The sequence below is a fragment of the Neoarius graeffei genome, chromosome 19, assembly GCF_027579695.1.
Source record: "Neoarius graeffei isolate fNeoGra1 chromosome 19, fNeoGra1.pri, whole genome shotgun sequence".
In the NCBI taxonomy this organism is placed as follows: Eukaryota; Metazoa; Chordata; class Actinopteri; order Siluriformes; family Ariidae; genus Neoarius; species Neoarius graeffei.
The window spans coordinates 49,005,869-49,029,753 of record NC_083587.1 but is presented as its reverse complement, the minus strand read 5'-3'; the positions used below and the strand labels follow the sequence as shown (position 1 = coordinate 49,029,753).

General features: G+C 40.1%; 1 protein-coding gene across 1 annotated transcript in view; it reads right to left on the bottom strand.

Moving 5' to 3' along the window:
* itga8 (integrin, alpha 8) overlaps positions 1-23,885 on the bottom strand; it is a 285,429-nt gene that overhangs the window by 240,316 nt on the left and 21,228 nt on the right. Inside the window, exons 3-4 of the mRNA XM_060900203.1 lie at positions 19,247-19,347; positions 10,697-10,820 (exon numbers count right to left, since the gene is read on the bottom strand). Coding sequence (XP_060756186.1) covers positions 10,697-10,820; positions 19,247-19,347 — 225 coding nt within the window. The remainder of the gene's footprint in view (positions 1-10,696; positions 10,821-19,246; positions 19,348-23,885) is intronic.

Here is a 23,885-nt window from a genome sequence, read left to right as displayed (position 1 = left end):
TGCATCAAAATCTAAATCAATTGTTCCTTGGCCCATGGCCCACTTTTTCTCACAATCTAATCAAAATCTGTTCACTACTTTTTGAGTTACGTTGGGAACAGACAAACAAACAGAGGCGAAAACAGAACCTCCTCCAACAAAGTTGGCGTTGGTAAAAATGTAACTCGCAGCCAATGAGTTTATTCAATAATATCGTTCAAAGAAGATGAGGACATTTTTCTTGAAATAGCCCCATGCTTTGTAAGTATTTTACTTTGAGCTTCCAAATGTGCGTATATCATAAACCTAGCAGAGCTGGTGAAGTTAAACACTGAGCTCTTTGCTTTGGTGCTGTTGCTATAACGACCTGCCAGGAAGCCACTTCATGGTGTTTATCTGAGAGTCAAGAGGTCTTAATAGTCATTAGAGGCTTATAAATCATCCACTAATTCCCTTTCTGAAGTCACTGCTGGCAAGCATACGCCACTTTGCTAGGACTAAGTAGCTGCTAAAGGAATTATACTGATAGATCAGTTCTTTATGAAGTGCGTGAGTCTTTAAGTAAGCTCCCAAAGCATCACATATAAATACTGCTTCATGTAGTTTAAGCGTGTGATGCGATGCGGCCCGAAACAAAGAATTCAATGGGAACTCAAATTTGTGCTTTTGAAATGGCAAAATAATACAATTGCAATTCAAGAGGAAAAACACGTGGCAACTTAGATTCCTTTACGATGAATGGAAATGAGGCTAATACTCTCAGTAGACAGAACATACCCAAATTTAATCAATACAATCAATGTAACAGAAAACTTATGATGAAAACAAGGCAAAACTAGAAAGGAACTTGGTAGGTACCATAGAGTGCATACCTCGGCCAAGCCACATATTATCAACATCAAATCATTTGAATCTAGGATAATACTAAAGCTGTACACCAAATTTCACCAAAATCTGTTCACTACTTTTTGAGTTACGTTGGGAACAGACAAAGAAAAATCCTGGATACATCTCCAGATTTGCATCAAAATCTAATCAATTGTTCCTTGGCACATGACCCACCTTTCCTCAAAATTTCATCCAAATCCGTTCACTACTTTTTGAGCTACATTGGGAACAGACAAACAAACAAACAAATGGAGGCGGAAACATAACCTCCTCCAACAAAGCTGGCGAAGGTAACTATGAGGAATATCAATATTTACCTCAGATGTGTTGAGAAATTAGTATGCAAAGACTTTATTTAGCTAAACTTGCACTCTAACAGTTATTCCACGAAATTGAGTCGTACAGTGGTGCTTCAAAATTTGTGAACCCTTTAGAACAGGGGTCTTCAATCCTATCCGCAAAGGGCCGGTGTAGCTGCAGGCTTTCATTACAGCCAAATTGGAGGCTCATTTGATTGTTGACTGGAGACGAGGGTGAAATGATTAAACAAGTGAAATCAGGTGTAGCTCCTGCTTGGTTGGAATGAAAGCCTGCAGCCACACTGGCCCTTTGTGGATAGGACTGAAGACCCCTGCTTTAGAATGTTCTATATTTCTGCATAAATATGACCTAAAACATCTTCAGATTTTCACACAAGTCCTAAAAGTAGATAAAGAGAACCCAGTTAAACAAATGAGACAAAACTATTATACTTGCTCATTTATTTATTGAGGAAAATGATCCAAAATTACATATCTGTGAGTGGCAAAAGTATGTGAACCTTTGCTTTCAGTATCTGGTGTGACCCCCTTGTGCAGCAATAACTGCAACTAAATGTTTGCAGTAACTGTTGATCAGTCCTGCACACTGGCTTGGAGGAATTTTAGCCCATTCCTCCGTACAGAACAGCTTCAACTCTGGGATGTTGGTGGGTTTCTTCACATGAACTGCTCGCTTCAGGTCCTTCCACAACATTTCGGTTGGCTTAAGGTCAGGACTTTGACTTGGCCATTCCAAAACATTAACTTTATTCTTCTTTAACCATTCTTTGATAGAATGACTTGTGTGCTTAGGAGCATTGTCCTGCTGCACGACCCACCTTCTCTTGAGATTCAGTTCATGGACAGATGTCCTGACATTTTCCTTTAGAATTTCACTGGTATAATTCAGAATTCATTGTTCCATCAATGATGGCAAGCCGTCCTGGCCCACATGCAGGAAAACAGGCCCAAACCATGATACTACCACCACCATGTTTCACAGATGGGATAAGGTTCTTATGCTGGAATGCAGTGTTTTCCTTTCTCCAAACATAACGCTTCTCATTTAAACCAAAAAGTTCTATTTTGGTCTCATCCATCCACAAAGCATTTTTCCAATAGCCTTCTGGCTTGTCCATGTGATCTTTAGCAAACTGCAGATGAGCAGCAATGCTCTCTTTGGAGAGCAGTGGCTTTCTCCTTGCAGCCCTACCATGCACATCATTGTTGTTCAGTGTTCTCCTGATGGTGGACTCATGAACATTAACATTAGCCAATATGAGAGAGGCCTTCAGTTGCTTAGAAGTTACCCTGGGGTCCTTTGTGACCTCGCCGACTATTACATGCCTTGCTCTTGGAGTGATCTTTGTTGGTTGACCACTCCTGGGGAGGGTAACAATGGTCTTGAATTTCCTCCATTTGTACACAATCTGTCTGACTGTGGATTGGTGGAGTCCAAACTCTTTAGAGATGGTTTTGTAACCTTTTCCAACCTGATGAGCATCAACAAAGCTTTTTCTGAGGTCCTCAGAAATCTCCTTTGTTCATGCCATGATATACTTCCACAAACATGCATTGTGAAGATCAGACTTTGATAGATCCCTGTTCTTTAAATAAAACAGGGTGCCCACTCACACCTAATTGTCATCCCATTGATTGAAAACACCTGACTCTATTTTCACCTTCAAATTAACTGCTAATCCTAGAGGTTCACATACTTTTGCCACTCACAGATATGTAATATTGGATCATTTTCCTCAGTAAATAAATGACCAAGTATAATATTTTTGTCTCTTTTATTTAACTTGGTTTTCTTTATCTACTTTTAGGAATTGTGTGAAAATCTGATGATGTTTTAGGTCATATTTATGCAGAAATATAGAAAATTCTAAAGGGTTCACAAACTTTCAAGCACCACTGTACATGAGCTGATAGCCGATGAGGCACGTAGCGCAGAGTTGGCTATAAGCCAAGTACAACGAGATTGAGTGGAATAACTGTTTTATTCTATCCACATTCACTGGATTTTGAGAAACAGAACATTTTTTATTTTCAGTTTTTTTGCAAATGTGATAAATAAAAACTTTATACAAAATGTCCAACAAAATAATTTCCGCTTAGAGTGTAAACAAACCGGTGAAATGACAAGCAATTTGTGAAAAATGCAATAACAATTCTCGAAAAATAAAAGATACGTTCTTACCATCAAATACTTTTATTCCATATTTTGTTGCTTTTTTTTGTATTTTTTGGGGTTCTGTTTTCAAATAAAGTTTTCATTTCATCTCCGATTGGTTCAGCAACACGCTTTGCCATTTTGTTTTTCTCCACTCACGGTATATTAGCTGATAGCCTCGTAGTAGAGTCACCAATCAGAGCGTGCGATTGCTTACGGTATATCCAGTAAATGTGGACAGAATAATTAGTTATCCTTGACTTTTAACTAGACTTCTGCTTCTGAGTTCTGCTCGACTGAAAAACGTCAACAACTTATGGACATATTGCTATCAGGAAGTGAATGCAACAAGAGCATTCAACAGTGCTGTGGCATAAACATTACCTTTCAGGAAATTCTCATCTCATCTCATTATCTCTAGCCGCTTTATCCTGTTCTACAGGGTCGCAGGCAAGCTGGAGCCTATCCCAGCTGACTACGGGCGAAAGGTGGGGTACACCCTGGACAAGTCGCCAGGTCATCACAGGGCTGACACATAGACACAGACAACCATTCACACCTACGCTCAATTTAGAGTCACCAGTTAACCTAACCTGCATGTCTTTGGACTGTGGGGGAAACCGGAGCACCCGGAGGAAACCCACGCGGACACGGGGAGAACATGCAAACTCCACACAGAAAGGCCCTCGCCGGCCACGGGGCTCGAACCCGGACCTTCTTGCTGTGAGCCGACAGCGCTAACCACTACACCACCGTGCCGCTCCCCCTTTCAGGAAATTGTGCCACACTATTCTTAACTCATCACTTCCATACTGTATTTCCATAAAACATTTCGACCAATCGTACTGAGAGTATCATACTACAGCAACCACTGTTAAAATAAAACTACATAAGACCTGGCCGTTGTTTGGATATATTTACCCATTTGATCGCCTTTGACGAATTTCTTTCTTTCTGTAAACTTAACAGCTTTAAAAATCATACTTTTAACGATTTTTTGTTCTTTACATCATAACATTGCTTTGCTGGTGGGTGTGTCATGATACAGTACATCTTCAAATACCATGACGATATATATTTTTACCATATCACTCCTAATCTTTTCAAACTCATCAAAGCACAGGAGCCGGGCAGGAAATTGCATCTAAACAAACACTGTGCACTGCTTTGATCGCTGTTTATAGACGGGCGCAAAACTGCCCTGGCATCAGGCCTAGTTATGTGGTGTGAGAAACAGTGAGAGTGTGAGGGTTTATTGTTGCATCCAAGAGTTATACCACAAATTGCGTACACTTGGACATTCGACGTACATCACATTCGTGTTTAAATGGCTCACGATTCAACTGACTGATGTTTTATTTATAAAGAATATTCACGGATGCTTTACGAATAGGTTTATTTGGGGAAAGTCATTTTCCCACTCCTACTCGCTAGAAACCTCAGTTCTATCACATGACAGCTGTGAAGGCTAACACATGCTTCCTCTGAGACATGTGAAAGCGCCACATCTTTTTGAACCGCTGCGCATGCTACACCACAGGATAACTGCACACACTCAGAAGAAACGCTCAAGCTCACAGGCGCCGATGACTGGTTAATGTCGCGCTGATTGACGAGGAGGGAATATCATCATCCTTCCTACTCAAAAAGCACAGACAATTGGACAGATAGCTGTGATAACGTCACATCAACATTCAAACTTTCAACAGGGTGAATGCTTTTCTGTTGAGGGATATCGGCTGAATTTTAGGGAATTCAATTCTATTCATCACGGCTTAGTGACACGAAACATATACAGTAACTGCACTTCAGTAAATACATTTAACTCGGATATGATGCAATTACACTACCGTTCAAAAGTTTGGGGTCACCCAGACAATTTTGTGTTTTCCATGAAAAGTCACACTTTTATTTCCCACCATAAGTTGTAAAATGAATAGAAAATCTAGTCAAGACATCTTTCTGGCCATTTTGAGCATTTAATCGAGCCCACAAATGTGATGCTCCAGAAACTCAATCTGCTCAAAGGAAGGTCAGTTTTATAGCTTCTCTAAAGAGCTCAACTGTTTTCAGCTGTGCTAACATGATTGTACAAGGGTTTTCTAATCATCCATTAGCCTTCTGAGGCAATGAGCAAACACATTGTACCATTAGAACACTGGAGTGAGAGTTGCTGGAAATGGGCCTCTATACACCTATGGAGATATTGCACCAAAAACCAGACATTTGCAGCTAGAATAGTCATTTACCACATTAGCAATGTATAGAGTGGATTTCTGATTAGTTTAAAGTGATCTTCACTGAAAAGAACAGTGCTTTTCTTTCAAAAATAAGGACATTTCAAAGTGACCCCAAACTTTTGAACGGTAGTGTACATTTATTTTCATTTAAATAAAACTATTCAAAATGTCAATGTAAATTGTGAGAAAGGACAAGAGAGTGCATGTATATATAATTTCTTTTTCTTCTTATTATTATTATTATTATATGACTCTACCACTATGCCTTCAAAAACACTGGAGCCAAAACTCATTTAGGGGTTTCACAGCAACATGGATGAACATTATATAATTTTTTTTCTCCTATTCCTAAAACCGATTTATATAATTTTTTTTCCAGCACTATTTGTGTAAATTCATGACCGATACAGAGGATATTACACAGTGGCGCGAAGATATGAAGTTTATCTTCGAGTGGTGAATGTATATTTCATGAGTGAGCGACGCAAACGAGTGATATATTTTTCAACACGAGAAGATAAACTTCATATCTTCACGTCACAGTGTAATGTTCTTTATATTATATGGACACATCCACAAAAAAAAAAATATGCAAGTTAATCAAAAGAATTTTAATTCTGAACCAGTTCATCATTTTGACAATGCACGTCTAGTTAGGGGGCGGCACGGTGGTGTAGTGGTTAGCGCTGTCGCCTCACAGCAAGAAGGTCCGGGTTCGAGCCCCGTGGCCGGCGAGGGCCTTTCTGTGTGGAGTTTGCATGTTCTCCCCGTGTCCGCGTGGGTTTCCTCCGGGTGCTCCGGTTTCCCCCACAGTCCAAAGACATGCAGGTTAGGTTAACTGGTGACTCTAAATTGACCGTAGGTGTGAATGTGAGTGTGAATGGTTGTCTGTGTCTATGTGTCAGCCCTGTGATGACCTGGCGACTTGTCCAGGGTGTACCCCGCCTTTCGCCCGTAGTCAGCTGGGATAGGCTCCAGCTTGCCTGCGACCCTGTAGAACAGGATAAAGCGGCTACAGATAATGAGATGAGATGAGACGTCTAGTTAGTGGGAAAACACTAGGAGTGACATCATTGGAGTGAAATATCGGGAAATACGTCACTCAGATCTGCGATGTATTTTGTATAAAAAATGCGAGTTTTTTAACACGAGAAGATAAACTTCATATCTTCAAGCCAACGCGTGATTTTCTTTTTATTATATAGACACATTCACAAACAAAGTACCCAAATTTAACAAAACAGTTCATCGATTTCCTCACGAGCGACAGAGAGAATTATGATACATACGAGCCACTTTTTCCATGGAATAAAAACGTGTTCTATTACCTTCTAGTGGGTTTATTGATGGCATGCAATATTATCATATCGCTTATCCTCCATGTACAACCCCGATTCCAAAAAAGTTGGGACAAAGTACAAATTGTAAATAAAAACGGAATGCAATAATTTACAAATCTCAAAAACTGATATTGTATTCACAATAGAACATAGACAACATATCAAATGTCGAAAGTGAGACATTTTGAAATTTCATGCCAAATATTGGCTCATTTGAAATTTCATGACAGCAACACATCTCAAAAAAGTTGGGACAGGGGCAATAAGAGGCTGGAAAAGTTAAAGGTACAAAAAAGGAACAGCTGGAGGACCAAACTGCAACTCATTAGGTCAATTGGCAATAGGTCATTAACATGACTGGGTATAAAAAGAGCATCTTGGAGTGGCAGCGGCTCTCAGAAGTAAAGATGGGAAGAGGATCACCAATCCCCCTAATTCTGCGCCGACAAATAGTGGAGCAATATCAGAAAGGAGTTCGACAGTGTAAAATTGCAAAGAGTTTGAACATATCATCATCTACAGTGCATAATATCATCAAAAGATTCAGAGAATCTGGAAGAATCTCTGTGCGTAAGGGTCAAGGCCGGAAAACCATACTGGGTGCCCGTGATCTTCGGGCCCTTAGACGGCACTGCATCACATACAGGCATGCTTCTGTATTGGAAATCACAAAATGGGCTCAGGAATATTTCCAGAGAACATTATCTGTGAACACAATTCACCGTGCCATCCTCCATTGCCAGCTAAAACTCGATAGTTCAAAGAAGAAGCCGTATCTAAACATGATCCAGAAGCGCAGACGTCTTCTTTGGGCCAAGGCTCATTTAAAATGGACTGTGGCAAAGTGGAAAACTGTTCTGTGGTCAGACGAATCAAAATTTGAAGTTCTTTATGGAAATCAGGGACGCCGTGTCATTCGGACTAAAGAGGAGAAGGACGACCCAAGTTGTTATCAGCGCTCAGTTCAGAAGCCTGCATCTCTGATGGTATGGGGTTGCATTAGTGCGTGTGGCATGGGCAGTTTACACATCTGGAAAGACACCATCAATGCTGAAAGGTACATCCAGGTTCTAGAGCAACATATGCTCCCATCCAGACGACGTCTCTTTCAGGGAAGACCTTGCATTTTCCAACATGACAATGCCAAACCACATACTGCATCAATGACAGCATCATGGCTGCGTAGAAGAAGGGTCCGGGTACTGAACTGGCCAGCCTGCAGTCCAGATCTTTCACCCATAGAAAACATTTGGCGCATCATAAAACAGAAGATACGACAAAAAAGACCTAAGACAGTTGAGCAACTAGAATCCTACATTAGACAAGAATGGGTTAACATTCCTGTCCCTAAACTTGAGCAACTTGTCTGCTCAGTCCCCAGATGTTTACAGACTGTTGTAAAGAGAAAAGGGGATGTCTCACAGTGGTAAACATGGCCTTGTCCCAACTTTTTTGAGATGTGTTGTTGTCATGAAATTTAAAATCACCTAATTTTTCTCTTTAAATGATACATTTTCTCAGTTTAAACATTTGATATGTCATCTATGTTCTATTCTGAATAAAATATGGAATTTTGAAACTTCCACATCATTGCATTCCGTTTTTATTTACAATTTGTACTTTGTCCCAACTTTTTTGGAATTGGGGTTGTATTACGCCACTCTCCCCAATGGAGACTGAGTGTGCAACATTGTTATAATATTGCATGTTTTCAAGACAACACAATGTCACAAACTGGAGCTCATGCAAAGATCCAATGACAAAACTTTTCTGCTGCGCATGTACACAATCATTTCTTTGTCCGCCGGGAAAGAGAGAAGACGAGGCTAATCCAGTGCTAGATTTACGCATGAAATAAATAAACAACCTGAAAGCTGAAACTAAAGATGCACTCAACAACCGAAAGGCTACCAAAACTTCATTATACAGTATATTCTTCACGCATATTTACAAGAGAAAAACATAACAATGGACATCGAAAAACTGGGAAAGAGACACATTGGAGATGTAAAACTTCCACGCTTGCGACTGTGACAGTTTGTAAGCAAACATGGCCGCCAGGTTTGCTTCATTAAAAGCGGAAGATTGGAAGAATTTTGGCTGACAAGTAGCTCCGTTGTGTGTAGTTGATGTTGATTTTAAAAGTAAGTACGGTAAGTAAATTACATTGGGAAATGAGTGAGTCTGAGTGAAAAATGCTGTGGTGAGTCCACATGGAAGAAAAGTCTTGGGACAGAAATCTTAGTTTCTCGGTCGTTAGCCTGTGCTACTGATGAATGCTACAACGTCTGGAAGGTGAATTCACTGCCACGCTAATGAACCCTACACCAACTGGAAGGTGACTTTACTGCCGCGCTAACAGCGCCAACTTGCGGGTAAGCTAGTGCTGGCCTTTGAGATTGCTGATATGAAGAGAGTGTGTATGCTGGGTGCGATTTGCTGGGGGGATGGGGGGGATCATCCCCCCCTCTGGTTTTTATCTCTGCTGAAAAAAAATCCTCGGGGACAACCCCGTCAATAAAACAAACAAACCAAAAAAAAAGTTGACATGACAGGCATGTTGTGACAGTTTTCTATGGTCTACATTGCACTCACTTTCAAAATGACCCGAAGTGGCAGCTTCGATGTTCATGAACGTCCCCAGCAAATAGATACATTGTAGATGATAACAATATATTTGCGTTCTCATCGAACACAAAGATATTGTTATTATCTACAATGTATCAATGTATCTGCAGGGATGCAAACAGCGCGCCTTTTGTCAGATGCCGCCTTTTTCACGGCCGATTTTTTTTTTTTTAGGGGGGGCGTTGGAGTGTCTGATTATAATTTCAAAGTAAATTCTGTATTAAAATTACTAAATAAGCAAATCCGTTACAGTCCATGAAACAGGAAGTATAAGGATGAGAAAAAAACAGTTTAAATCGGAAAGCTGCGCACAATGTGAACTGCGCCATCAGAGCAAACTGTTCATTTAGTATTCATGTATTTTAGTGATTTTCGAGTCACTGTCCATTTAATCCGGAGGAAGAGTAACATCACAGCAACGCGACAAGCAATGCGAACTTTGTTGTGTTAGTGTTCGTGTATTTAGTCAGAGAGATAGGAAGATGAATTTACTATCTCTGGTTTAGTGTTCGTTTTCATTTAGTGTTATTCATTTGATATCATCGGATGTTATTGAGCTGTTAGCCTGTTGTTACCTTAATTTTGTGACCTTTCATGATTTAAAAAAAAAAAAAATCCCCCCTTCTGGTTTTTTGACAAATCGCACCCTGTGTGTATGTATGTATGTACGTATTATAATAATAATAATAATAATAATAATAATAATAATAATAATAATATTGGCTGGCTTTTTTTTCCATGGTATATCAGATATATTCCATTCAGTTAGCATGATATTGAACGAGTCAAAGACTCGTTCAATATCATGCTAGCTGAATGGAATATATCTGATATACCATTCAAAGCCAGCCAATATTATTTAAATATGTCATGATTGTGGGTCTCCATGTCCATGATGTAGTTCATATGAAAAATACGAGTGGCGTATTTCCCAGTAAAACACTCGTGTCTATGTAATATAATCCTATTGGTCATGACATATAATTTCCAGGTTATAACACCACAAAATGCAGTAACATGGAGGGGAAGATTGGGTGGGTCACTTGGGTGATTACGTATGCAAGACATTGTATACACTGTATACTCTGTGTGTGTGTGTGTGTGTGTGTGTGAGAGAGTGAGAGAGAGAGAGACACACACACTCACTTGTTCTGCAAGGCGAGTACTCTGCATAGGCACTGAAGTTCTGCACAGCCACATAGCACGTGCCCACTGGATCCATCTCACCACTGATCTTCACTGTTCGCCAGTGATACAGAGGTGCGCAGGCCTGTGGACACACACACACACACACACACTTCAAGAATGCTTATAAAATAAAAATAATGGGATTGCTAAAGAAGCAATTTTATTTAATTTTATTTTATATGTTTTTGGTGCATTCAAATGAACCTCAAACCTGAGCTTTTGAAATGGGAATGTGAATCAATGAGAAACGTATCGTTCAAACGGTTAAAGTTGTGGGAACGTTGACGCTAGGTAACTGGGACTCCAAGCTAGTCCTGGAAATGAAGCTAATGATTTCTATTGCTAGCATGTACCTCTTTATTTAACCCCTTGGCTGCCACCCATAATTAATTGTAATGTGCCAGGCATATAGGGCAAAAATAGGTCAAAATTGTGATATTTTGCTAATCTTTCTCTAACTTGTTCAGAACTTTATATTTTTAATATTTGTATAGAAAAATCACAAAAAAAACCCCACTGTTGTAGAGTAAAAACTTTAGGAATCAAAAACAACTTCCACAAAAAAAAAAAAAAAACAAGACAGCGGGTCTGGTCAATGAGAACCTGTCTGTAAACATGAATTACTAGTACTTGAAAACACAATGTACACCAATGGTCCATGTATTCCAAGTAACTGGGTACCATTTTTATGATGGTCTTTGGTATGACCTGACTGCAAATAGAACTCGCGATCTCTCGATCAAAAGATCACTAACCACTAGGCCAACTCGCAGTAATGTGCCACTGTGAAGTAAAAGTAATGTGCCATGTAAGGTACACTATTGTTCAAAAGTGGGGTCACCCAGACAATTTTGTGTTTTCCATGAAAAGTCACCCTTTTATTTCCCACCATAAGTTGTAAAATGAATAGAAAATCTAGTCAAGACATTTTTCTGGCCATTTTGAGCATTTAATCGAGCCCACAAATGTGATGCTCCAGAAACTCAATCTGCTCAAAGGAAGGTCAGTTTTATAGCTTCTCTAAAGAGCTCAACTGTTTTCAGCTGTGCTAACATGATTGTACAAGGGTTTTCTAATCATCCATTAGCCTTCTGAGGCAATGAGCAAACACATTGTACCATTAGAACACTGGAGTGAGAGTTGCTGGAAATGGGCCTCTATACACCTATGGAGATATTGCACCAAAAACCAGACATTTGCAGCTAGAATAGTCATTTACCACATTAGCAATGTATAGAGTGGATTTCTGATTAGTTTAAAGTGACCTTCATTGAAAAGAACAGTGCTTTTCTTTCAAAAATAAGGACATTTCAAAGTGACCCCAAACTTTTGAAAGGTAGTGTACATAAAAGGAGGTGTTTATGACGAGTAGCGTACGTCATAAGACACAGCGGTAAAAGATTTCATGACGTACGTGACTCGTCCAAGGGCAATATAAAGGAACACTTACAATGAAAACAAGTCAAAACCATCAGGAATATCAACATTTCCCTCAGATATGTTGGGAAAATTATATGAAAAGACTTTGTTGAACGAAAATGGCATTGTAATTACACTTAGCACTGATAGCTACACTTCAGTGAGTTCTGCTGTCCTGAGAAACGTCAGCAACTTCTTATCAGGATGTTTTGACTTTCAAAGTGAATACCACAGGAGTTGAGAGTTAGTGTGGCCACATTTTAATGTAGGATTTCTCACTACTGGTTGGTCGAGATGAGCAGCATATGGAGTTGTGATAATGGAGGTCTAGCTGACCCAGGCCTGCTCATGAGTTTTTCTGGCAAGATAGTTTTGTTTTTCCATTTAAAACTCTGAAAAATTCTGAAACAATGAAAACACAGAAAGTAAATGTTCAATATCTCGAATATTTATATTTAAATATTAATTCAAGATTCTGCACTATTTTTAGATCCCTAATTAAACGTAAGCAAATGTGTGACATTGACCACGTTAACTGATTTGTACAAAAGGTCAGATTTCCCTCACATCTAATCTCTTCGATTGAAGCACATATTCAGATGACACCATCGGCGTCGCCAGGGGTATTTTACTGGGGCACGTGCCCCAGTATAGATCTGTAGTGCCCCAGTAAAAAAAATCCAGTGACGAAACGCTCTGAATTTTAAACTTGGGAATAGCTGCAATTTAATTAATTCATAACGTGGGGTAGGCTAACCGATGCGCGAAGAAGACCATCTACAATGCTTTTACATTGGTAGTTTTGGCTGGCCTCGCGCACACTAAGCAATGTGAAAAAAGTGTGCGCGTGACATGAGTAACATCTTGGTTGCTATGGGGACCGCAGACTCCAGCAGCCCTCAGATGCAATGAAATTCAGAGCAGGGGAAACCATCTCTCCGTGTTTTTCAACTGTTTACAGGTTAGCAGACAGTAATTCCACTGTCATTTTTGTAACACACACACACACACACACACACAGTGGTGCTTTTAGAGGCTTTTGGATTGTGTTTAGAGATGTTCAATGCTGAAAATGCGTGTGCTTACAAAGATATGTTTGGTGATTTAAAAGGTATCAAGTGTGAATACTGTTGGCCATTAAGTACTCTTGGTTGAGTTTAAAAACTCGGCGGTGTTGTATTGTATGTTAATATGTTCTTTTACAATATTACCAACAGTATAAGTATTACATTGCTATTATCACAAATGTTGCAAATATTCATACTGTTATTATTAAATGATTGACCTGGATTCAGTGTCCTCGTAATCATTTTGAGTTTTACAGCTCTAGTGACTAGTTTTAAGCAGGCCGTTTCTAAATATAAATATCAATATATAAATATATATTACATAAAATATAATATATATTACATAAAATGTAATATATATTATATAAAAAATATAAATATAAATATAAATATAGTGCAAAATTTTTAGCTCGCGCGCTTCGCGCGCTCGCATACATTTCCTGTGCCCCTTTTGTGCCCCAGTATGGTCTTGGGTCTAGTGACGCCCCTGGATGACACGCCAATGGATTTGATCAAAAAATGGATCATCAGGTTTTGTGGAGTCCATACCAGCTTGATTTGTCAATAACGCTAAAAGGGGACGTACCAAATACTAATATACCCTGAAATTCACGTAAATATTTCAAAGATTCTACTTTTCACTCAAGCTGATGTCAGTAATAGAATTTTTAATGGAAATTGTTGTACTAATTTCGAAAACAATGCAAAATAGAAGCATATACAGTATATATAACAGATGTAGAGAAGAAGAGAATATAATTTTACCATAAAAAAACTTAAGATATGTCAGTGGACATGATGCTAATTAATTATCAATACTAACATCTGAAATAGACATGGCATATGTTTAGAAAATCAGCAATTTAACCACCATAACCCTTTGAAAAACTCTCTAAATATCAGCTAAAACTATCAAAGTTCTTAAATAATATTTAGGATGGCTATTGTTTTGCTGTTTTGTGGATTTTAGCATACATTTCTGTGGCTTGTGGCAATAATATAGAATTGTACATGATCAAAGTTGGTTTTAGCTTGGGTTTTACATTATAAGAAAGAAAGACTGACAGTGACATATTAGGTTGGTTACAAATTGGTTCAACTTATTCACATCTGTAAAATACAGGCCTAGGTGATATCTCTGGGAGTGGTTTTGATGTATTACATGTTGCTTTATTTTTGCATGGTGAGGTTGACATTTACATGGAATTGCCCTGATATGCTTTTCATTTGCAAGTATTATTCTTATTTAAGGTATAGGTATATTCTTATTTGAGTCTCACTCTTATATTGTCATGTGCAATTATGTTCATAGCCGGTGTTTGTCATTTTTTTGGTTACTTTACACACATATTCCATCTCATTATCCATGTTAAGCTGTGTAATAACATTCATTACCTTGGTGAAACATCTACTGTGAAATAACATTCACTACCTCGGACAATATTTCTACTTCTATTTCAGTTAAAATGGATTTTTGGGGGGTTAGCACCATTTGATTTACACAACATGCCTACCACTTTAAAGGTGTGCATTGTTTTTTATTGTGACACAAACAATAATTAAAGATGAAAAAACAGAAATCTGGAGTGTGCATAGGTATTCACCCCATCAAAGTCAATACTTTGTACAGCCACCTTTTGCTACAATTACAGCTACAAGTCTCTTGGGGTATGTCTCGATTAGCTTAGCACATCTATCCAATGGGATTTTTGCCCATTCCTCAAGGCAAAACTGCTCCAACTCCTTCAAGTTAGATGGGTTGTGTTGGTGTACAGCAATCTTCAAGTTATGCCACAGATTCTCAATTGGATTGAGGTTTGGGCTTTGACTAGGCCATTCCAAGACATTTAAATTTTTCCCTTTAAACCACTCCAGTGTAGCTTTAGCAGTATATTTAGGGTCATTGTCCTGCTGGAACGTGAACCTTTATCCCAGTCTCAAACCTCTGGCTGACTCAAACAGGTTTTCCTCCAGAATTGCCCTGTAATTAGTGCCAGCCATCTTTCCTTCAGTCCTGACCAGCTTTCCTGTCCCTGCAGATGAAAAATATCCCCACAGCATGATGCTGCCACCACCATGCTTCACTGTAGGAATGGTGTTCTCAGGGTGTTGGGTTTGCGCCACACATGACATTTCCCATCATGGCCAAAAAGTTCAATTTTTGTCTCATTTGACCAGAGAATCTTCTTCCATGTGTTTGGGGAGTCTGCCACGTGCTGTTGGGCAAACTCCAAACGTGATTTTTTTTTTAAGCAATGACTTTTTTTCTGGCCACTCTTCCATAAAGCCCCACTCTGTGGAGTGTACGGCTTAAAGTGGTCCTATGGACAGATACTCCCATCTCCTCTGTGGATCTTTGCAGCTCCTTCAGTGTTATCTTTGGTGTCTTTGTTGCATCTCTGATTAATGCCCTCCTTGCCCGGTCTGAGAGTTTTGGTGGGTGGCCTTCTCTTGTCAGGTTTGTAGTGGTGACATATTCTTTCCATTTTGCTATAATGGATTTAATGGTGCTCCCTGGGATATTCAAAGTTTGGAATATTTTTTATAACCCAACCCTGATCTATACTTCTCCACAACTTTGTCTCTGACCTGTTTGGAGGCTCCTTGGTTTTCATGTTGCTTGCTATGTAGTGTTGCAGAGTCAGGGTCCTTCCAGAATAGGTTGATTTATACAGATATCATGTGACAGATCATGTGACACTTTGATTGTACACAGATGGATCTTAATCAACTAATTACGTCACTTATGAAGTGAATTGGTTGGACCAGCTCTTAATTAGAGGTTCCATACAAAAGGGGGCTAAATACTTATGCACACTCCAGATTTCTGTTTTTATATCTTCATTATTGTTTGTTTCACAATCAAACAACAATGTGCACCTTTAAAGTTGTAGGCATGTTGTGTAAATCAAATGGTGCTAACCCCCCAAAAATCCATTTTAATTCCAGCTTGTAATGCGACAAAACAGGACAAACACCAAGGGGGATGAATACTTTTGCATGGCACTGTAGATATATTTTTTTTCTTAGTTTTTTTTATACTTTTATTGCACTCCTTTTTCTGCTACTGTTTATCCCTGATTCTTTTTCTATTTTTGAGCTGCTGAAACATGTAAATTTCCTCACTGAGGGATGAATAAAGTTTTATCTTATCAATGCATTATAAATTCAGTCCTGATGCCATGTCATTTTGAGAGGACGTAGCTTATGTTAGCTAGCTAGCTGGGGTTTTTTTTCCCCAGATGGGCAGCAAGCAATAGTTAAAACAAACAAACAAACAAACAAACAAAACCAGCCAGGCAGTAGCATGACCACTAGAATTGGCTTTTCTGTCTGCTGAATTACATTCGCTTTTGCTCTGACTGCATTTTTCTAAATCTGAAAAAAAAAAATCAGATAAAAATAAGGAGTACTTTTCAGATGTCTCACATACCACTGCAGGAAGTGGTCAATTTTTTTTTTTTTAATTTTACAGCTAAACCGTACATGTTGGATGGATGGATAAACCCCTGAATATCCATCCATCCATCCATCCATCCATCCATTATCTGTCCTGCTTATCCATCAGGATCGTTTGGGAAGCTGGAGTCAATCCCAACTGACTTTGAATGAGAGGCTTTTTTTTTTGTGAACAATGCTTCCATCTTTTCTTCTCTCCCTGTCTGATTGTAATTCCAGCCCCGATTCCAAAAAAGCTGGGACAAAGTACAAATAGTAAATAAAAACGGAATGCATTGATGTAGAAGTTTCAAAACTCCATATTTTATTCAGAATAGAACATAGATGACATATCAAATGTTTAAACTGAGAAAATGTATCATTTAAAGAGAAAAATTAGGTGATTTTAAATTTCATGACAACAACACATCTCAAAGTTGGTACAAGGCCATGTTTACCACTGTGAGACATCCCCTTTTCTCTTTACAACAGTCTGTAAACGTCTGGGGACTGAGGAGACAAGTTGCTCAAGTTTAGGGATAGGAATGTTAACCCATTCTTGTCTAATGTAGGATTCTAGTTGCTCAACTGTCTTAGGTCTTTTTTGTCGTATCTTCCGTTTTATGATGCGCCAAATGTTTTCTATGGGTGAAAGATCTGGACTGCAGGCTGGCCAGTTCAGTACCCGGACCCTTCTTCTGCGGAGCCATGATGCTGTAATCGATGCAGTATGTGGTTTGGCATTGTCATGTTGGAAAATGCAAGGTCTGGATGGGAGCACATGTTGCTCTAGAACAGGGGTGTCCAAACTGATCCATAAAGGGCCGTGTGGCTGCAGGTTTTCATTCCAGCCATGCAGCAGCACACCTGACTTGGCTCATTCAATCAACTGAACTGTCTTCACACAGTCAAATACTTGCAGCCACACCCACCCTTGATTAAAGGGTGGGTGTGTCAGTTGATTGAATAAGCCAAATCAGGTGTGCTGCTGCATGGCTGGAATGAAAACCTGCAGCCACACGGCCCTTTATGGATCAGTTTGGACACCCCTGCTCTAGAACCTGGATATACCTTTCAGCATTGATGGTGTCTTTCCAGATGTGTAAACTGCCCATGCCACACACACTAATGCAACCCCATACCATCAGAGATGCAGGCTTCTGAACTGAGCGCTGATAACAACTTGGGTCGTCCTTCTCCTCTTTAGTCCGAATGACACGGCGTCCCTGATTTCCATAAAGAACTTCAAATTTTGATTCGTCTGACCACAGAACAGTTTTCCACTTTGCCACAGTCCATTTTAAATGAGCCTTGGCCCAGAGAAGACGTCTGCGCTTCTGGATCATGTTTAGATACGACTTCTTCTTTGAACTATAGAGTTTTAGCTGGCAACGGCGGATGGCACGGTGAATTGTGTTCACAGATAATGTTCTCTGGAAATATTCCTAAGCCCATTTTGTGATTTCCAATACAGAAGCATGCCTGTATGTGATGCAGCGCCGTCTAAGGGCCCGAAGATCACGGGCACCCAGTATGGTTTTCCAGCCTTGACCCTTACACACAGAGATTCTTCCAGATTCTCTGAATCTTTTGATGATGATATGCACTGTAGATGATGATATGTTCAAACTCTTTGCAATTTTACACTGTTGAACTCCTTTCTGATATTGCTCCACTATTTGTCGGCGCAGAATTAGGGGGATTGGTGATCCTCTTCCCATCTTTACTTCTGAGAGCCGCTGCCACTCCAAGATGCTCTTTTTATACCCAGTCATGTTAATGACCTATTGCCAATTGACCTAATGAGTTGCAATTTGGTCCTCCAGCTGTTCCTTTTTTGTACCTTTAACTTTTCCAGCCTCTTATTGCCCCTGTCCCAACTTTTTTGAGATGTGTTGCTGTCATGAAATTTCAAATGAGCCAATATTTGGCATGAAATTTCAAAATGTCTCACTTTCGACATTTGATATGTTGTCTATGTTCTATTGTGAATACAATATCAGTTTTTGAGATTTGTAAGTTACTGCATTCTGTTTTTATTTACAATTTGTACTTTGTCCCAACTTTTTTGGAATCGGGGTTGTCCATGTGCATCCTACAGCATGGACACCTCGTTTATAATCACGTCTTCATAACATGACACACAACAAAGTCTGCTTGTCAGATTACAATATTCTCACACAAAAATGTCACTGCAATCTGAACAAGGCTCTCATGTTAAAATTTAATCATTTATATGTATATATTTATATCTTGATGGATTTAATAACTGTTCTATATCAGCCACATGCTTACGTCGCCAAGAAACCTTCAACAGCTTGAAAATAAAGCAGCATTTCCTCACTCCATAAATCATCTTTTCCTATTCTTAACTGCGCATATCTTATGCACGATTTAAGATCCAGTAAATCAGTCGCATGTGCCTTAGTCTCACAAACCTCCATCTTTCAAATGGGTATTGATGGAATGGAAAACACAAGGTCTAACTATAGTTTTCCATCGAAAGTAATACATTGCCTATTAGCATGATTGATGTAGTCTCATTAGAGCCATTCATATAGCTATATTTTTCAGGAACACTCACCACTACTTTACCCCTGTGTGTTCGGACAGTAGCTCCAAACCACTGGTAGGATTTGAATTCCAACGGCTCCCGTGTTCCATTCACCTTAACCATCCTGTTATCTGGGAAAGGGAAATACAAGGAGATTAGGAGTGTGTAAAATAAACAAATAAGTGTATCTTCACCACTAAAAACGTATATTTTATGCCGGATTTAGACTGTGATTATAGCAGTCTTTTAAGGTTATTACTATACCATATAAAATCTTAGCCAAATTCTGTAAAAACTCTGCAATAATATATTCTTCATGTCAAATTATTGCTGAGTTTCAGTCACGTGACTTTTCTTCGCAGTTTTACCAGAAGTGAAATAGCCGGTGGTCTAAACAGCTGCCGTAGTGCAAACGACTAGCGATAACTTATCAGAGTATGCTTGTAATCTGGAAGCCGCTGCTCACTTTAGATATATCCAGAAGATTGCTATGTGCAATGGAATCGACCCCTACAGTCTGGGAAAGAAGTATTTATCATACAATCTTAAAAACTGCCCTTCAGTCGAGTTCCCCGACATCTCGAACTATCTGGTGTTGCAGACATCCTTCTACACCGCAAAACAGATGAAAGCGTGGAAGAGTATGGAGGCTTACAACTTTTTTGTATGTGGGTGGGTAAAGGAACTCGGGATCAAGTCGCTGCCGAATGAACCCTGGATTGTTTTTGCCTGTGTAAGTATGTTTTTTTTTTTAAGCTTTTCATTTGCATCTTTACAACGAAGCGCTGCAAGTTGAAGTGTAAACAAACAACAGTTCGCTTGATTCTCACTTTTTTTAAAGATTTTTTGGGGGCTTTTTTCACCTCCATTGGATAGGACAGTGCAGAGACAGGAAACGAGCGGGAGAGAGAGACGGGGAGGGACCGGGAAACGACCCGGGGTCGGAACCGAACCCGGGTCCCCGGATCCACGGCACGACGCCCCCCTTGATTCTCACTTGTGTTGGCTCTTATCTCTCAGGTAAATCATTCACAAAGACCATCAGAAACCCCTTTAAAGACCTGGATCTTAGTTAAACAAGACGGAGAAATGATCACGGCGCATTGTAACTGTATGGCTGGGGAAGAATTTTGTTCTGGCCTTCAATCATATGGACTTTGTGAGGAGTAAACAAAGAAACAGCTAGGGACTTTAGCGCTTCATGACTAGAAAAAAAGTACCATAAAATAACGACACATAGCAAGAAAAGTACTTGGAAAACGCTAAGGACAGAGCTGAGAGGGAGATACAAACCTTTCACCAAGTGATCACTGTAAACTCCAGCATGCTTCGACTCTGCTCCCTTCGATTTCAGTGAGAGGTTCAAGAGCCACCTTTCTCAACGTCTTTTTGTGAAATCCTGTGTTCGTTCACCCTTTTTTATTAGTTCACGGGGAACCCTGAAGAAACTTTTATCAGTTTCACGGTTTGATCGATTCGAACAACCTAAAACAACGCAAGCGTAAGGCGTTTTTCATCTGAGCAATGCACCTTCTTTGTACAAATGCTTTGTCAACTGAGCTTTGGTAGACCACCAGCTAAAGTTTTGAATAACTAATGAGGCGGATGTGACATCACGTGAAACCCAGCAATATGATGAAAATGATCATCTAACGATAAACCTGTGACTACAATCAGAGATCCAGGTTTGGGTCGAAAATGGTGTTGCACAGTGTCCCAAATTCTTGCCAGGGTCATGGCAACCAGACATCATTTCTGAGACTCTCTGATTTTGCTGTCCACATTACAACACAAACCCAGTGTTTTCAAATCTAGGCACCTCAGACAGTATTTTATTATTTTCGGTGATGGAAAATGCTGTTTTAGTGTGGACAGAAGGGTTAAATTGAGAAATAATTATGTGCTCAAATTTCCCTGGATAAAGTGGACATAGCCTAAGACCCCGTCCACACGTAGCCGGGTATCTGCTAAATCAAAGATATTTTTCTACGTTTTGGCTGGTCATCCACATGAAAACACATCAAAAACGAATATTTAAAAAAACTCCGGGCAAAGTGAAGATTTTTGAAAACTCCGTGTATGCCTTTTCGTGTAGACAGAGATAACCGGAGTTTTGCGTTTTAGAAGTCACAATCTGCGTCAAAAAAATGACAACAAATCTGCCCTGACTAGCTCGCCCCTTTCATGAGGGAAGTCGTTAGAACTCTCCGCGGGATACTGCTCCAAAAACGGTCAATATGTCCACATATTTGCTTTGACAAGATTCCCAATCAACGTTTTCTTGCGTCTTTTGAAGTTTATACTCCAAAATTGTGTTTAGAAGCAATTCTGTCTCCGAGTCTGTCCAGACGAACAAGCTTGGCGCCAAGTTTTATGTTTAGGCAGAAGTGACGCCAACAGAGGGCTATTCTGATGTGATTAGGGGGTAGGATTTGGAGAAAGAATGCCATCTACAGGTTTGGAATGTTTATGAATGTGATTGAAAACGCAGATGTTCGGTTATGCGTGGAAGGGATTTTTTTCGAAGACGAGGTGGTGTGGATAAAACATAAGACTGGCAATCTACACTCACCATCAAAGAATTATTTTACAATATGAGATTTTGTCCATGACAATAAACATAATGTAATCATGAGTGTAAAGTTGGCTTTAGTAGAATTATTCCACCAAGTAGCATTCACTGATGAAATGTAAAATATTTTGGGTTTCAAGATGGTGCCTCATAAACAGTGGTGCACTTGGTTAGCCCTGTCACCTTACAGCAAGAAGGTTCTGGGTTCAAACCTCATGGCCAACTGGGGCCTTTCTGTGTGGAGTTTGAATGTTCTCCCCTTGCTCACGTTGGTTTCCTCTGGGTGCTCCATTTTTCTCCCACAGTCCAGTCCAAAGACATGTGGATGAGGTCAACTGGTTACTCTAAATTGCCCCTCTGTGTGAATGTGAGAGTGTGAATGGTTGTTCGTCTCTGTCTTAGCCCTGTGATAGATTGGCGACCTGCCCAGGGTGTACCCTGTATCTTGCCCGAAGTCATCTGGGATTGGCTCCAGCTTCCCCTGTGACCCTGACAGATAAGCAATATAGATGATGGATGGAAGAGTTCAGCCTGTTGAGATCACAGCCAAACCTGATGATACCAGGAGTCCAAGAGAGATGGATAACTTACTCTTGTGAGAAAAAAAGAACAAGCTGAAAGGTGGTAATTACCGATGACCAACTTGGAACAAAGCGAGGGTTTAAAAAAATAAAAAAAAGAGAGAGAGAGAGAGAGAGAGAGAGAGAGAGACAGACAGAAAAATCGGTGTCATGTATACACTGATACTGCATAACTAGAATACTGGTAGAAAAGGGAACTTTTGCTGTGTCACAAATGATTCACAGCGTCAATGCAAATAAACATTATGAATAGAGATCTACCAAATCTACAGACCCTGGCTTTGGGACCTGTTGCTGGTAACAGTCTGGATGATCCTTTTCGTCTTTGGTCTGGAGCACAAAGTGCCAATATCTTACAAAAAGAGACCTGGAATAGAGATTAATTTGACTACAATACATGTTTTCACTATGTGATGGTCCATCCCAGATATCTTTGAGCCCAGAGAAGTCAACATTGAAGTGCTTGATAAAGGTTTGCCAAATTAATCCTGAGCCCATGTGGTTATATCAGCTATAGATGAATGACTGTTCTTGATGCAGTGCCATCTAAGGGATCAGAGATTATGGGTGTTCAGCTTAGGCTTGTGCCCTTGCCCTTTATGCACTGAAATTCCTCCAGATTCCTTGAATCACTGAATGAGAATATGCACTGTAGAGGATGAAATATCCAAATTACTTCATCTCTTTCTTTGAGGAACATTGTTGTTAAACATTTCAATAATTTTCGCATGCATTTGTTGACAAAGTGGAGATCCTCAGTCCATCTTTGCTCCTCAAAAACTAGGCCTTTCCTGGATACCGATTTTGTACCAAATCATGATTACAATCACCTGTTGACATCCATCCATTATCTGTAGCCGCTTTATCCTGTTCTACAGGGTCGCAGGCAAGCTGGAGCCTATCCCAGCTGACTATGGGCGAGAGGCAGGGTATTGAGGTATTTCACCTGACGTCACAGGGTCACGTGACGCCCCGGTGTCCGCCATTTTGAAGGTCAAGCTAGCTAATGTCAACAAAATAGTAGCTAGTATGTTACTGTAGCAATGTTTACATTCAGTCATTTGGATGACTGTTAAAACCTTTCAGTCTCAAGTTTTTCCTTTACTGTATTTACTAGTTTACTGTAATTATGATCCGGCAGCTATTTACACCGGATCCAGTGTAAATAGCTGCCGGAGCGCGCTCCGGCTTGCTCCCCCTCAAATTAAGCAGCGCGCTCCGGCTTGCTCCCGGAGTGCTCTGGCCGAGGTTCCGGAGCGCGCTCCGGCTTGCTCCCCCTCAAATTAAGCAGCACGCTCCGGCTTGCTCCCGGAGTGCTCTGGGCGAGGTTCCGGAGCGCACTCCGGCTTGCTCCCCCTCAAATTAAGCAGCACGCTCCGGCTTGCTCCCGGAGTGCTCCGGCCGAGGTTCCGGAGCGCGCTCCGGCTTGCTCCCCCTCAAATTAAGCAGCGCGCTCCGGCTTGCTCCCGGAGTGCTCCGGGAGCAAGCTGGAGCGCGCTGCTTAATTTGAGGGGGA